This window comes from Erigeron canadensis, chromosome 3 (genome assembly GCF_010389155.1).
Source record: "Erigeron canadensis isolate Cc75 chromosome 3, C_canadensis_v1, whole genome shotgun sequence".
NCBI lineage: Eukaryota > Viridiplantae > Streptophyta > Magnoliopsida > Asterales > Asteraceae > Erigeron > Erigeron canadensis.
Window position 1 is genome coordinate 41,999,770 of NC_057763.1, and position 17,080 is coordinate 42,016,849.

At 32.5% G+C, this 17,080-nt stretch overlaps 2 protein-coding genes across 3 annotated transcripts; one reads left to right on the forward strand and one right to left on the reverse strand.

Annotated features, from left to right (window-relative positions):
- The first annotated feature begins 426 nt into the window (after positions 1 to 426).
- Positions 427 to 7,685, forward strand: LOC122593218 (signal peptide peptidase-like 4). 2 transcript variants are annotated; one of them, XR_006322807.1, is made up of 14 exons: positions 427 to 746; positions 1,780 to 1,938; positions 2,019 to 2,130; positions 2,316 to 2,435; positions 2,545 to 2,696; positions 3,141 to 3,323; positions 3,440 to 3,474; positions 3,611 to 3,773; positions 4,422 to 4,475; positions 4,804 to 4,896; positions 4,979 to 5,078; positions 5,169 to 5,206; positions 5,417 to 5,487; positions 6,970 to 6,989. XR_006322807.1 is itself a non-coding variant. In XM_043765597.1 (14 exons), exons 1-14 carry the CDS (start codon positions 612 to 614, stop codon positions 7,236 to 7,238), a joined length of 1,614 nt encoding a protein of 537 aa, XP_043621532.1. In that variant the 5' UTR covers positions 435 to 611; the 3' UTR covers positions 7,239 to 7,685. The 2 variants fall into 2 exon arrangements, 1 of the variants encoding a protein (XP_043621532.1); XM_043765597.1 differs by lacking the exon at positions 5,169 to 5,206 and adding an exon at positions 7,129 to 7,685 and having other exon boundaries at positions 435 to 746; positions 4,979 to 5,121; positions 6,970 to 7,053.
- Positions 7,686 to 8,862: 1,177 nt separating this feature from the next.
- LOC122592371 (SKP1-like protein 21) lies at positions 8,863 to 15,765 on the reverse strand. Its single transcript, XM_043764581.1, has 10 exons — positions 15,616 to 15,765; positions 14,345 to 14,436; positions 13,363 to 13,584; positions 12,314 to 12,505; positions 12,127 to 12,237; positions 11,620 to 11,698; positions 11,267 to 11,382; positions 10,712 to 10,893; positions 9,871 to 10,004; positions 8,863 to 9,084 (listed from the first exon to the last, which is right to left on the reverse strand). The coding sequence occupies exons 2-10, from the start codon at positions 14,372 to 14,374 to the stop codon at positions 9,053 to 9,055; spliced, it is 1,098 nt and encodes a 365-aa protein (XP_043620516.1). The 5' UTR covers positions 14,375 to 14,436; positions 15,616 to 15,765; the 3' UTR covers positions 8,863 to 9,052.
- Positions 15,766 to 17,080: the final 1,315 nt, after the last annotated feature.

Genomic DNA, 17,080 nt, shown 5'->3' on the forward strand with positions numbered 1-17,080 from the left:
AAACTTTTAGTTTTTGTATTCTTGAGTTTTTGTTTTAAAAGAAATGGAAGGGAAAGAAAGGGAAAAATAAGATGTTTTGATTCCAAAACTTTCTTGCCAAAAGTGGCAAGATTTGGAAGGAAAAACAATGAAATTATTATTATACCCCTCAAACTTATATAAAGGTTTTAATTACTACAAGGTTATAAATGTAAAATTGTATCTTTTTATCATTTATTTTTCTTTCCTTCTAACTCAAGAATACATTTAACTATCAATTTTATTTTTTTTTCAACTCGAGAATCCCTCTTTTTGTATGAAATTATCTATTTTTTATCCCCTATTCAAAATTTTTTTAATAAAAAGTCGAGAATACATTGTAAATGACGGACAAATTGAGTGTCTTGTTCACGCGCTATGCATAATAAAATAATAATAAAAATCTAATTTAGCATTTGGTGCCGTGTTCTCCGTCGCCGTTGGTCAGTCATCATAATCCTCATCATAATAATAATATTAAATTAATAATTGATGATTTTAAAAAGTTTTCGGTGAATCTTCGACTATTTCATCAACTAATTTGTATACTGATCCGTATGCAATAATCAACAATCAATTAAATTAATCAATTAATGAAGTCAACAGCAGCAGCCGTACTTTGGCTGATTTTAATATCAGTAATTTCCGGTGTAGTATTCGCCGGCGATATAGTTCATCACGATGATAAATCCCCTACTAGACCTGGCTGTGATAACGATTTCGTCCTGGTAAGTTCCTTTCCATTCCATTCCATTATTTTACTATTATATATACACACACACGCTGTATGATCACTCAATCTGGCTAGAATAAATATAACTAAGTTGAATTGTGTTTATATTTACCTCTACTGCGCTTTTTTTTTAGCTAGCTTCATAATGTGTAATTAATGTTAGTGTATATTGATTATATTTTGCTTAAGTGATTTTAAAGATAGAAATGTTTCCAACTATAGCCTGAAATAAGGAGTCGCAAACTTATGATTGTTGTAGTTTGATACTATGGTTTTATTTTATATATCATATTTATGGTTACATTATTTTGTATGTTATATATGTATTTTTGATCCTTTTAAGTACAAGTTTGGAGATAAAATGTAAGTTTATATGACTTAAGTATCAAATATGTAAAATTTTGGTAAGTGACTAAGTGTATTAAGATAATCCACTTATATTTTGTTTCCAAATAATATTATACAATATTATGTAGTATATAAAACTGTCCTGACTCTTACGAGTCGAGTCACGAGTCAAAAAATCATGTTTTCTAGTCGAGTCAAAAGTTACGAGTCGACAACTATGGTAGTGTGTATCCAACTTTATGTTTTGTTAATGTTTGTATTCAACTATCTGTCAAGTACTGTTGTTTAATGTATTCTGTATTAGTATCTGCTGAAGTGGCGCTTATATAGATGTGAGTCGTGACATCGCTAATAGTTGGCTTGCTATGTTCAATGGCTCTATATGGAAGTTGGATATACGTAATAGAAGTGATCTTAGTTGGACATATACGTATAGACTATAGACTAAAGTCGGATGCATACTCAAACGCTTATCTCTAATCTTTTACATGAACCATATATTCTAGTTTTCATTGGTTTTGACATCTAAGGTCTAACATGCTCATTTTTTGATTCCCCTGAATATTTGATTCTGGGTCCAATTACTTGACGTGAGTAGAAGTGAATATGTAACATGCAAAACAAAAAAGGAAAGGAAAACCAACAATAAACTAACTTCAAAAGATTATATCCATAAACAGGTGAAAGTTCAAACTTGGGTTAATGACAAAGAAGAAGATGAATTTGTTGGTGTTGGTGCACGATTTGGTCCCACTTTAGATTCTAAGGAGAAGGATGCTAACAAAACAAGAGTTGCTTTTGCAGACCCTCCCGACTGTTGTACTACTCCTAGAAACAAGGTTTATTGATTTTTGCTTATACATCCATATTTCTTAATTTTTTTTAGAGACATTTTAATGAGAAGTGTTCATGTATATAGCTTACTGGTGAAGTTATTCTTGTGCACCGAGGGAATTGTAGTTTTACGACCAAGGCAAATGTTGCTGAAGCTGCTGGTGCTTCAGCCATTCTCATTATTAATAATAGTACAGGTATATACATTTCCGATATAGATCATCCTTATTAACATATATTGGAACGAGAACATTTTACCGTGTATTAAAAGAAGTCACCGTTTTTACATCTTCAAGGGTTATCTTGGAGAAATTTATACTGTACTATATATAGATACAAGACATGAACTTATTGTGCTGTGCTAATGCATATCCTTCTATAGAACTCTTCAAGATGGTGTGCGAGGCAGATGAACCTTATGTTGATATTGGCATCCCAGTAGTCATGCTTCCGCACGATGCTGGTAAAAGCTTGAAGGGAAGTCTCGGGGAAAAATTGAATGGTAAGTTGCATGGTAGGTTTTGTTGCATTATCATAAAGAAATGACAAAAACCAACCTTATACACGTGAAAGTTGAACAGTAAGATGTTGATGATATGCTATATTCTCAGTTTTTGTGCAGCTATTCTCTCCAAGACGCCCAGTGGTTGACGTTGCTGAGGTGTTTTTATGGCTTATGGCTGTGGGTACTATATTATGTGCATCTTACTGGTCTGCCTGGAGTGCCCGGGAATCAGCCATTGAGCAGGACAAACTATTAAAGGTTATTATAGCTTCTCATTAGAGGTGGCAATTTTGATGCTTTCACTTTTCAATGGGTCGGTTCTGGCTACATGTTTTACTTCGGATGGGTCAAATGGCTAAAATCAAAAAAATTAGCTAATAAGGAAATGGGTCATCTGGTTCGAAATTTCCTAGTGTATTCCTAGTGCATAACTCCCATTTCATTATATTCTTAATTGTTAGTTTTAGATTTTTATTGAAAGTATAATTTTGCAATCATATCTGACACACTAGTTAGTTATAAAAATTTAAAAGCTTTTGCAAAACTTTTGTCGGTCAACCCACCCGAACTTGATGCGAAACCTTACCTGCCCAATCTGCCACCTGTACTTATCATATACAGTATTCATTGATCATCCCTTAAGTAGGGTGTGTATCGTTTACCTTCTCATAATGAGGAACCTAAAGTTATTGAAGTTCTCAGGATGCTTCTGACGATTACTTGAGTATGGAACCATCTTATACCAGTGGAGTGGTAGAGATCACCACCACATCGGCTTTTGTGTTTGTGGTGGTTGCTTCGTGTTTCTTAGTCATGCTTTATAGGCTGATGTCGTATGCGTTTATCGAGGTCTTAGTTGTCCTATTTGCCATTGGTGGTGTTGAGGTATGTAATGCTTCACATAATAATAATTTCATTATTATTGTTTTGATCAGAAGGAATGGAAATGAAATCTTCAATTTTATGACTTAAATGGACTCTTACTCTTTCCAATCTTTCAGGGCCTGCAAACTTGTTTAGTGGCCGTATTATCATGGTACGCATGTTCAATACATTTCCTTGTTACTTTTTATCTATGAAACATTACATGGGTAGCAATTATAAATTCAAACGTTTATACTTACAAATGAGGATGCATGTATAAGGCTGACTCAACAGTTTAATAAATGCAGTATCAAATCATTTGAACATGCTGCCAAAGCATTTATCAACATCCCTTTTCTAGGAGGGGTATCACATTTGGCACTAGTTGTTTCTCCATTCTGTGTGATATGTGCTGCTGTATGGGCTGCTTATCGCCGGCACCATTTTGCTTGGATAGGGCAAGATATACTTGTAAGATTAAGGCTTCTCTATCTTATATAATCAGATTTCTATTTTTTTAAATGTAACTGGTATGCAAATTCTTGACTATTTTTCTGTTTCTACTTAAGTAGATACTCATTTAATACATATTCCATTGGTTAAATTTATTTATTAGTTATTATAAGTTTTTTTTATTTGCAATGAATATTATATATCAATATATAGATATATAAGATGATTTCACGTAACTGCACAATGATATGCTTATACGAAGTTATTTATACTCTTTATAATGCATTTAAGCCACTACACTCCTAAAGTGTTTTAAACTAATATAATATTTGTTCCTTAATCCAATCACCACTACTTATTTTTCAAACACCTCATAACTCTATATCCCAACCACTCATCTTTCAACTATCTTATAACCTTTAATATCAACCAAAATTTCACCCTTCTATGAATATTTAGAACCATACAATATTCCACATTATAAATAAAATGAGTCACGAAGCGAAGCTAGAGGATTTACAACCAACACCATTTTTGCCGACTACTAAGTATTTGTTCCCGTCGCATTGCACGGGTACAAACTTGTTATTTTTGATAGGTGACTTGAGAAGTTGAAAAAGATGAGCTGCTTAATAGATCCTAAATTTTTTTCTCTCTCTGATACAGGGTGTTGCGCTGATAATCACAGTAATCCAGATAATACAAGTGCCTAATCTCAAGGTAATTATAAAGTTTGTTCGAAGTGCATGCTGTAGCAGCCATTATGCTGAATGACATAACTACCTGATATTTCCAAGTTTTGATTTCAAAATTTTTTTTTTGGTCTTTATTATTCGCTAGAAAGTATAAGCATCAATTCAAAGTCTCCACATAGTTCTGAACTTGTTAAATCTTTCGTTATTACCGTATATTAATAATTCATTATCATGAATCCAAGGACCATAGGCGCGGTTGTATTATTAGTTACATCCATTTAAGAGCTAATTTTAGCCTCCTGTTTAATTTTCATCTTGTTGAATCAGTTTTTGTTTGTATTTGATGAATTTAGGTGGGAACAGTTCTCCTCAGCTGTGCTTTCTTGTATGATATATTCTGGGTGTTCGTTTCTAAATGGATGTTTCATGAAAGTGTTATGATAGTGGTGAGTTTTCTGATCTTATATTTCGAAGTTTATTTGTTCTTGGCATCAGCGCAGCATTGACTGTTCGTTTTTACAAACACAGGTAGCTCGTGGAGATAAGAGTGGAGAAGATGGCATTCCAATGCTACTGAAAATACCACGAATGTTTGATCCTTGGGGTGGCTACAGTATCATCGGATTTGGTGACATCATTTTACCGGGATTATTAGTAGCCTTTTCATTAAGGTTTGAACAATTGCTTATAATTATCTTACCAACTCATTGGCCTATAGGTAGCAAAATGGATGCAGGTATGGCGGGTTAGGTACAGGTGAGTTTATGTTGGCGTCGAAACGCTTAATTTTTCAAATGTCAAAACAGTTTGATCGGGCTGGTCCGGGCCACACACACTTTTCATTTTATATGTATGTCACCAGGATGAATGACGATGTGATAGTGGGCCCCATTTTCTATTCTATAGCATACATGTATCAGAAAATTAATGGTCACAAAGTCCAACATCATTTTCTTGAATTTACAGGTATGATTGGTTGTCCAATAAGAGCCTGCGAGAGGGATATTTCTTATGGACGATGATTGCTTACGGATTAGGTATGAAAACTCATCTACATGTGGAGGGAATTTTATTGCTTTTAGTTGGTTATATCAACCATTGCTCTGTGAAATTCAAACATAAGAATGATTTTCAGTAGACTGTTGAAATATGCAATAATAGTTTCAAATTTTAAACATTTAAAATTGTTATCGTCATTTTTTTTATGAAAAGCAAAGTTCATATATTACAAACAACTTTTACATAGCCCAATGGAATCGTGGGTCAATCCCCCAGGTAACCCAGTCGGATTGCAGCAAATAACAAAGTCAATACTAGGAACTATTTGCATAGCTAGTCGGATTTACATAGCCAGTACCACTACTTATCAATTATCATACTAGTACACTATTTGCAAATTCTTGTATTTGTTCTTATTCCTTTGTATACTACATTATAAAGCATTTGGTACCTCCCATTTTCTCTAAAAAGAACCTGATCTACCCAAACTATCTCTTTCCTTTATTCACTAATTTAAATATCTCTACCTGATTTACTTATGATACCCTTAATAAAATTATTAACAACATACATCCCTCAACCCTTTAAATAACCACTACACCATTATTCTCTTCTACTGTGGTACCCTGAATAAACAATTGTTCTGTCAGAACCTTCTCTTCTACTGTAGATGTAGAGACACGGCCCAAACCATTATTCTTTTCTATTTGTTATTTTTCTGGTTACCATTACCAAATTAAAGGACCAATATATCCTTTTGAGTTTTGACCTTTTAAAAGATAAAAGAAAGGATCAAATTTGAAGATTTTCAGTCTGTATATGCCTAAGTTTATTGGATATTCTTTCTACTAGAAATTTAAAGCTAAATGTTTCTTTAAGTAATATCCTTGCCTAAGATATTTGGTATTTTTTTATTAATGATTCATAAGTTGTAAGTTGCAACTCTTTCTGTCTGCTTTAAAAAAACACGTGCACTTTTGGACTTACGAAAAATTTGATGTCAGCTATACTTGATTGATGTGAGTCAGTCCAGCGTAGTTAATCATCAGACCGGCATATAATCTTAGCTTTCGAGCATTATATAAAACAACGAACCAGGGGCTAATTCAAGATCTTGTTTAAGTAATTAGAATTAGAATTTGTACATTTTTTGTTTGGAACACGGTTTTATTAGAATAAGCAACTAGCAAGGTCTAGTTACTAAAAAGTACAACTGAATTTGTACATTGAACATCAATATTAGACTGGTATATTATTTTACGTTATTTGGGTTGGGGTTTGCAGGATGGGGATCACTAAAACCATCCCTTGTCTCTTCAATTTCAAAGAATAGTATGTACCATGCCTGGCCGAAGCCAGGCCTTGACCTAATGACATCTGATTCCGGGTTTGATTTTCTATTGAAATTGCCAACCCATTACTTAACCCATTCTTTCCTGTTTTACCACCTTATCAATAATTGATGGTCTTCTTTTTTCTGTTGTCGCTCAAGCTCAAGTGGTAAACTTTTGATGGTGCAGGTCTGCTTATAACATATGTTGCCTTGAACTTGATGGACGGACATGGTCAACCAGCATTGCTTTACATCGTTCCTTTTACAATAGGTTAGTTTTATTTGAGTATGTTATATATGCTTTATTGCTTCTAAAAATAAACCATGAGTACCACCATATTTTCAGGCACATTTATTACATTAGGAGCAAAGCGAGGTGATCTAAGAGACCTTTGGACAAGAGGCGAACCTGACAGAATTTGCCCGCATGTGCAACTCCAACCTTCCGCAGAGTAAACTAGTTTGCCTTAAAGTGTAATTTGCAACACAAATCTTACTTTATAGATGATACAATCTTTATCAAGAGTTGAACAGTCGAATCTGGAACCATATACAACTTAAACTACAAGAGGTCTAACTCATTAATGCGCTAGTCATCCAATTTGGGACACCAATATTCTATTCTACAAGGTAAGACCTTTATGGCAAAGCAGAAACTGTATATGGTTATGGATTTGTTTGTACACGGTTTAGAAGAATTTTTTATTTTTGGAGTAACATCTTTATCGAAAATGTAAGTAGAGAAATTTAGAGCAGTAATATAACAGGAATTTGTTGTACATATTGCACTGGAAGTTGATTACTGGTATAGAGTTTGCTCAGTTGTGCTCTTGGGCATTAGCCTTCATTGTATTGAAATGACAAATTGGAAACAAAAGATGTCTCTTCTATTCTTTACAGTCAGTTCAGTCCAAAACCAGACTGGTAATCTGGATTATGTTTTCTAGTTTCAAAGTGCTAATGTATATTGATCTCACTTGATGTTCGGAAATCTACCAATAAACTAAAACAAGATTGAGATATTCTTGAAAGGGCACGTGGCGTATATTAATAAAAAACAGTTTCGTTCTAGTTTCTGATTTGCTTTGGACCAAAATTAAGTAATCAAATCTTGATATTGTTTTGAAACGAGTGGTTATTTATGAACTCTAGAATTGTATAACAAACCTGGCTCGTGTCTGGCCCCTATTCTCAAAACAATATCTGGTATTTTCCAGATCATACCGATTTTTGCATGCCGCTAGCCTTGTATGTACTTATCTCTACTAAATTCCAAATTATGACACTGTAAAATTACTGTTGGTCTCCTGACATTAGCACCGCTTAGATATCATTTTTTTTGCCGTTAAAAATAAAACTCTTTCTAAATCTATGCCAACTAATTTGAGTTCGGTGTGTTGTCATTTCAAAAGCATACAATAACTTTGGGACCGACAGTAAATGGAAGATATACCATGATTTTGAAATGAAAGAAGTACTTGTCATTCTATACAAGTAAAATTGATGCAGATTGATACACATATAATGCATTGCTGAGATTACTTTAATAAACCGACTTGATTTTGATTTTTTCATATACTTATAATAAAGTCTAAAAACTTTGAACAATGAGACGAACCACAAATACTTCAGATTAATCTTTATATTCACATCTTCTCATTCATGTATACAACGATGTTTGACGATATTTGTTGTTGAAAACTAAAATAAGCTGATAACGTTGCTCCTTTAGTAAGAATTTGCAAAACTATAATATATCCTTCGAATTAAACTTCTTTCGTGACAATAACAGAAGCACATGATAAACAACCTTATTACGGTAACCTGTGCAAACGAAGAAAAAAAACATGACAAGAAAAGTAAAACATATTTTGAAATAGTATGTATCATTTGATAATGCACGACATCACAAACTCCAAATGCTCGTAGCTTTCCTCTAGCCTTCACATATTACAGCAGTGTTCTCAATTTTTTTTTCCTGACACCATAATAGCACTTAAAAATTCACAATTCAGAAACTCCTGATGGTCTTAGTTTTTTCTAGCCTTTATGTATAGTAAGTACAGTTCTTTTTTTCAGCTATTATAATAAGTACACCTTTGATTATTATCCAACCACGGTAAAACAAATCAAAATTTCATCATTAGGTTTGACAAAGGAACAAAAAGTAAAAGGAAAAGAAACATAATTAGATGGTTTACATTCGAGAATCCATGCATATTTCTAATCTCTTACTGAATGTCAAAATCGAGTCTTCACCGTTACAGAGATCACTTATCATGCTTCTCCAACCCTGTCGAGCCTGTTCATTACCGGATGTAAAGGAGTTCAAATCAGTAGTCAGCCAATCGGTAAAACAATACACACTAGAACAAGCAATGGTTTTACTGGGCAGGATGGGTGACATTTTACTTTAGGGATAAGTATCCCAAAATGTAACAAACTTTGGATGAATGTCTATTATGTGAAATAACTAAAGTTGTGTTCATTGTATGTAATCATCTTTAAATTATGTGTATTGTATCTAAGAATGCATACGTGACAACCATACATAGCTGTCACTTGTTAGTTTTTGATTGGTCATATACATTTTCTTACATACAATACACATAATTTAAAGATACTTACATACAATGAACACAACTTTAATTATTTCACATTATAGACATTCGTATAAAGTTTGATACATTTCAGGATACTAATCCCTTTACTTTAACCTTTTCTACACTAAGAAAAATACTATAATTTTGTTTCCAAGTGTCAAAACCTATCAGGTAATAACAAAAGCAAATATATAACGTAGTACATTATTATTACAAAAGCAAAAATATTACAGCTATACTCTAAATACCGAATAAAAGCATTTAGGAGATTGCATGCAAATTAACTGGCTTTCAAAAGTTTAAGCTCAATTGATTTGACCCATACCCCTTTCATTTAGCTTTTTATTTGACCCGGCTGGATAGAAAGCAACCCAAATCAACCCATTCATCACTTAATCGTTCGAAATTGCATACAGAAAACAGAAAGAAAAATTGATTGAGAAAGAATACAAAGCATATATATGAAGTTGATTGAAATTGCGTACATGAACGTTTTGCTGAGGTACCGTTTCCATTAACAGTATATAAACTTGGTCTTCGTTCTTGGCCAAGAGATAAAAGCTCTTGCACTCTCTCTGGCCAATCGGAATTCAACCTTCGAGCAAAGTCCTCCACTTCTCTGAAAAACCAAAAGAATGAGAAACCAAAAAGCATACTGATGATGTCTTTATGCATTCCAGTTGGTAATCTTTAAGGCAATTACATGTCATATCAAGAATGTAAAACGACGGGAAAGTAATTCATACAAACATGAATGCCATGCAATGAAATGTTTAATTAGAACAATCTTGATAACAGATCAGATTAAAAATGTGGGCATAGAATCTTGAATCATGCTTTTTTTATTGCTAAACGATGTAGAAGATAAAACTATATACTACTACTACACATTGAAGTCAACTTGCTCCAAACAAGTTCCATAAGATCCTTCCATTCAAGTATGCTCATCTAACTTGACATCGGATATCCATGAAAATGTATTAGATACAAGGTTTTTACGTTTATGCAAAGCAAAAATCGGGAATCACATTAAGTAACACCACATATGCATCATCGAGAGCTAACTGGTACTTTAAATCTCACCTTCTCAATCAAAGAATTTCATCTTGAGATGGTTCAGAATCTTATAATAAGAAAAAATAAATCACCATGTCTTACTTGCCTAAAATACCCAAGAGAGAGATTGACAAAGATGATTTAAGGAGAGAGAAAATGCCTAAGCCATATTCCAAACATAGGTATGTTTTTAGTCATGCTTATTAGGCACATAATCATTGCAAAGTTCAAGTAATGCAACAAATATTTGTTCCAAAAAGAAGACAGTACCGGTCAATTTGTTCTTTTATTTCCGGATCTATCTCATCTCCTATATCACAATCATCAAACTCATCCTCAAGTCCAAATCTATCATCTTCTGCATTTTGTAACTTCAAAAGCTCACTGATATCGGGTAAGCAATTACCTTGTACCCTCTCATCATGCCCCACAGAACTAATACCATTCGCTTCCTGAAACATACAGCAAATATCTGTTTAGTTAATGAGTTTCTTCAAATAAAATATCGATGGCGGAACCTCCAAAAGGTAATTTACTTCTAGAGACACCATGCATTGGTTATTCGTAGCAAAATTGCAAACAGACCATTGTTCTACTAAGTAGATAAAAATAACAATACATTGTATGATTTTTGAACAAAAAATTCCAACGACAATTACATTTCCACAGTTCACAAAAAAATGCTAACTCGTGAAGACTTAATGTTTTCGTTTTGTATTTCAACTTTTGCAAAAGCAATGGTCGGTTTGTAAGTTATAAGTCAAGTATGATGTTTATAAAATTCTACCAGTAATGATTTTAGGATTGTATTTTTGGGTTATGGACCTTGTTGGCATTGTTTGGAGAAGAAGAGGCATTTGCGCATACAGGAGCATTCTTTAGTTGGTCCTTTCTTTTACGGTTTTTCTTTTTGTTCTTTGCTGTTTTTACTTCCTTTGAATCTGCAAGACTGAACTAATTACTTCCCAATTATACCAGATTCCAATCCCGAAAAGAAGAAACAAATAGGATCTATAATTAAGCTAACAATCAAAATATAAACGTAAATCAAGATCACAAACCAATGTCATTGAAAAAAGTATATCAGACAACATACATGGATGAAACATGTAATGGGAAACGAAAAAGAAGAAAAAACAGTTATGCATACAGATGAGATTGGAGAGCTAAAGAGGTACCTCCATTTTCTCCATTAATAAACGACAATAATTCATCCACTGAACGATCATCTACATGCTCTGCTTCAACCTCAACATTCTGAAAGTCCGAATAAATAAACATCAGTCTCAAATATGGAAAGTGACAAGGAATAACATTGTCACCAAAAAATTACAAATTAACTACACGTAGCAAAATGGGCAGGTTAGACGGGTTGGCTAATGACCAAAACGAGTAACATGTGCAAAGGTCAAAAAGAGTTGGGTTAGTTTGACGAGAATACAAGTTTGTGCATTAGATATACAGGTTGGCAGAGTTTCAACACGTTCGAACCATTTCCTATTAATCTAACTTTTTATTTTAAAAAGTAAACTTTTCTTTTTTTTATTTACTAATTTAGAGAGAAAATATATCCCAAATCAACCATGTATAAGCAAATGGCTCAAAATTGCCACCTCTAATCTCAAACATGCAAACTAAAGCACATATTGACAAGCATAAAAAATTCTTGATAACACAAAGATTACCTTGAGTTTCTCCTTTTCTTTTAGTTCTTTCCGCTTTCTTGCATATAGTCTATTCAATAATCGTATCCGCGGATCATCAGTTATATTCTTCAAAGGCTCTAATTTTTCTTCCTGCAGCAATTGAACCACAAATGGATTACTACAATACAGCATTTAATTTACAGATGAAATTGAAAACACAAATTACCTCTGTTAGATCGTCAGGTATATGAAAAGTTTCACGAATCTCTTCGGGAGTTTTTCCTTCTATCATTCTTGCAAGTGCCCGGCTGGTAAGATCAACTAATGGCTTTAATTGTAGACTGTCAGCAGCAGATGTCAACTCACACAGCCTATTTGTGTCCATGCGGATGAATTTCTCATCAAATGACTTCCGTTCCTATGTGCAAGAAAAGCCAAAAAACAAAGGTTAATTAATCAGAGAAGTGACCGCCCTGAAAAATAGGCAGATGGTAATTGGTCATACTGGGTAATTTTTTGTACAGGGCAAAGCTAGTACAGGCCGTACGGGGCCCCTGAAAACAATTTCATCCCTCTAACGGAATTTATATATTAAATGGGTTAAAAATTATTACAGAACTATGCTCTCACAGTACTTATCTAACCTTTTTTAATTAAGCACTTGGGAGGTTTTATGAATTTGCATACACTACAGGTGACTTGAATCCGTTTGACCAGCTAGACTCACATCCATTTCTTTCTAAATAGATTTTATAGGCTTAATACAGTCAAAGCTAAAACTCTTAGCTTTGACCGCATTGACTATAGTGGGTTGAAATGCCAACTAAAAGCATAAGTCTTGTGAACAAGTAGATGAAATATCGACTGACAGACACCATTAATGGCAAAGTAGGCAGGTCAATAGAGTTAGCAAATGGGTCAAAACGGGTAAAGTTTACACCAGACCAAACCAGTCAGGCTAGATTGGGTGACAACACTTCTATTTTGTCAGTCTTTTTTAGTTACATATATAATTACCACATTCAATTGAAAATGATTACAAAACTGTTATAATAATGATGACGATCCACATGTTTTAATAAATTAGACACGCAACACTATAGATTGGAAATATTTATACTATTTGAGAATTATTAATAAGGCCAAGAATCAGAAGTTTTTTATATAAAAAAAAATAAATTTCAATTCACTAATCACCCCATTATCAATGAAATATTTAAAATTTTACCCATGTTTCATATAAATTAGGATGAAATTGACCCCTTATACACATACCTTGTTAGAACGCCCTGCAACTTGATGAAATCGGCAATAATCAAGTATTAAACTTAACGTGACGGGATTCACTCGAGCTGGAAGAGATATTGGATGAGTCTTTGAAGATCCCATCCCTGCATGTATCTCATGACATATAAAGGGACAAAATATAGCAACCTCCTGTTCAACCTGCTGAATTGATTCATCAGCAGTTTGTAGCCATATATAAGACTTCATCATCTGGAAGAAAAAATAAAACATTAAATATAATTGGAAATTAAAATACATTAACAGAAGATATTCTACAGAAATGTCATCGGGCCACTTTTGCAAACATGAGCAGTGAAGTGAATGTGAGATGACACATTTTCTTACACTATTTAAAAGTATCATGCATATATTTAAAAGTCTCTTCCCTTATGTATTTTCATAGACAGTCTTTTTTAGCAGATACTTGCTACAGAAATGTTCATTCCATTTTCAGAAAACCAAAACAATAGTTCACATAAACTTTTAGACGTTACTCATTAACTGTAAACACGATTTTCGTGGATTCCTACTTTCCTAGTCCACAAAAGTGGTTTATGATTACAAAATGCATTGAGCGTTGAGAATATTTACAAGGCCATAAAAATTAGAACCGCTTAACAGAGATGTCAGTGAAACATTTCCATAGTACTCCTTAATTTTGGATTTTCAAGGATTCGAACAAAAACCCATAAAAGAGACCAAAAATCAAATAATAATTATTAATAATCGTGTAAGCATGTTTTGATTCTGTTATGCAATATATTGCCATTTGCATTACAGAACAAATATAAAGTCTTCATAGAGCATGTGTGCCAGTTTTTAAAAAGAGGAATTGATATCTAAATCGTTAAGACCTCAAATCCTAAAAATACAGTATTTGAACACCCAAAAAAATTCAACAAGATTAAGAATAAAATGCATAAATTGTATGTGGGGAAAGGTGAGGAAAAACCATATATGTTAATGATACCTCGGGTTTGATCACATCCGGTTCTGACATTATGTCAGCACGATAAATAAGCAAAAACCGAGTGACCCAACGATTAGGTGTAGCCTACTAGCCTGTAATAAAGATTTTTGGAAAAAAATTTAGACGTCAATTAGATATTCATAAATTCATAAAAAATTCATTAAATCAATAAAAGCGTAGTATACACACATATTGTAAAATGCAGCCACGATATATATAATCTCCAAATGACAACCAGCAGATTATCTAAAGGATTTTGCTACCAACAGGGCTATGGCTAACAACTAGAAATTGTTGTAACATAAAAACAACCAATCCCTAAATATAATTTTCAACCACCACGTATACAACACTTTATTGTGAGTTAACCAATGCCCTATTTGAGGGCTATAGTTAGCAAACTCCTTGGCTATAATACAGTTTAATTGCTGAGCACAATAATCTATGACCACCGTATGCTTTTTCTAAGAAGTAATGACTACCATCATAGGCTTTTCATTACAAATAAACAACCACTCTTCTGAAAGCGGCCAACTTTTTCCGATAAGAGGTTATTTAGGATCACAACTCACAAGTGCCCAAGAGCAATGTTTATGTATTTCTATTTGCAACAATATTTCCACAATCTTTCTATCCAAAACCCTGTATATGAACCTAGTCCATTCCAAACTCTAAATAACAGAAATGGTCTGTTTAACTGAAGCAACTAAATTATATAAAGTCATCCAACAGTTTTACCGAAACCTACCATTCCGAGTTCAAAAAGCACTCTTTCTATCAGAACAAATGTATGCACTTAATCAAACATATATCTGCAAAACAACCCTACACCCAAACCATCCATCTATCACCAGTTTCTAAAAAAAAAAAATATCTTTTTGCCATCATTTCTCAACATTTCTATTTATTTAATACAATCAAACATCCACTGAATTAATCCAAATAGTCCTGTAACCAAAATTAATAATAAAAAGAATTATACTTTTTTTTACTAAAAATAATCCTGTAACCAAAATTAATAATAAAAAGAATTATACTTTTTTTTACTTAACAATAAAAAAAACACTTAATTGTTCCAAAATGAACCTAAAATCAAAACACAATTACTCAAAACCTTAAAAAGGTCCATTTCACAAACACACACTCACAAATATTAATAAAATGCTTAAAAAGTTACAAACTTTATGCTAATTTACATCAATTAAACAAAGTTAACAGATAAATAGCATACATTAACATGAAATGAAGAGAAAAAAAAATTACAGTTTTACCTGAGTGAAAAGAAGATCTAATTCTGATTAATTAATAAATTAAGAATTAGGGCTTTTAAAATTTGTGTGAAATTGGCGGCTATTATGGAATCAATTAATTGGATAAGAGCGACATACAAGAGAATTTGTGTGTTTTATTTTCGGTATTTAATAATAAAAAGATATACAGATATACATATATTAGGGATACCCTGTGTGTGTATGTGCGTGATTCAAGTTAGGGATGGAAGTATAAGGGGTAGTATTATATGAAGAGGATATTACGGGGTTTGTATTGTAACTTTAGTGTTCTTAGTTGAAAAAAATATTCTTGGTGGACCATAAATATATTATTGACCTTGATTTTATAAATTTTCGAATTATTACATAAATCGTTATGGTACCCACTTTGCCGGTCTCATCTCTAACTTTTAATAATTACAATTGTAATTCAAAAAACTTTGATCCGTTAACAGTTTTAGTCTTGACCATAAACGTTCATTTAAAACCAAGTCACGTGATTTGCACATGATGGGTAATCTCGTAAATTAGCTTAATAATACCCAAAGTTAATTACAGAAATCATCCTTGTTGTGAATCATGATTTGCAGCTTTTGTCCCTTAACTTTTAAAAATTACAATTTTGGTCCAAAATCCTAAATGAAAGTCTTTAACAAAATTTCTTATTCAAATATCTATTTATAAATCTTTTAGAAATTTATACAAAACTTAAATAAAATTTCAAAATAAAGTTTATCATCTCTTTCGGATCCAAAATTTTATAACCCCAATCATAACAAATAAATTAATCATCAAAACTTCAACAGTATAGAGTTAATTATACCATAAAATTCTCAAGTGAGAAAGATGAATAAAAATCTTTTTTGATGTAACCATAAACTAACTGCAACCACAACTTACCACTATGATGTAGTCACCGTAAGGTGAGAAAGATGAAGATTTAGCTGCCTTTTGTCTTATTAATTACTATCATAGTAGTATATAAAAGGAAACTAGAAAAAAAAAATTAAAAAGAGACAATAAATACAATGTGTTCTTGAAAAGTGAAATACAAAATTCATAAACCATTGAAAGGATTTACCTTGGCTTTAGATCTCGATGGAAATAACTCACATGTTTATGTTTATTTTTTTTATTGGTATATTTGAAATCTTCATTATTTTTCAAACTTTTATTTGTATTCATAAATTCATATACAATTTTACTTATTCGGTTTTGTTTGTATATGTTTTTATTTTGTAATAAGATTGAAACGAGTTGTGAATTTTACATGATTTGTTTGGGACTTTGAGTTTTGTGAATGGAGAACTACTTGTGTAAAAGTTAGGGATGAAACTTGCAAGCTGGGTACCACGACAAGGACGATTTCTGTAATTAACTCTAAATTTTCATATCTATTTTTTTTACTACATCTCCCAATAATTATAAAAGAGGGTTTGAAAAAGATTTTTTAAAAAAGGATAAA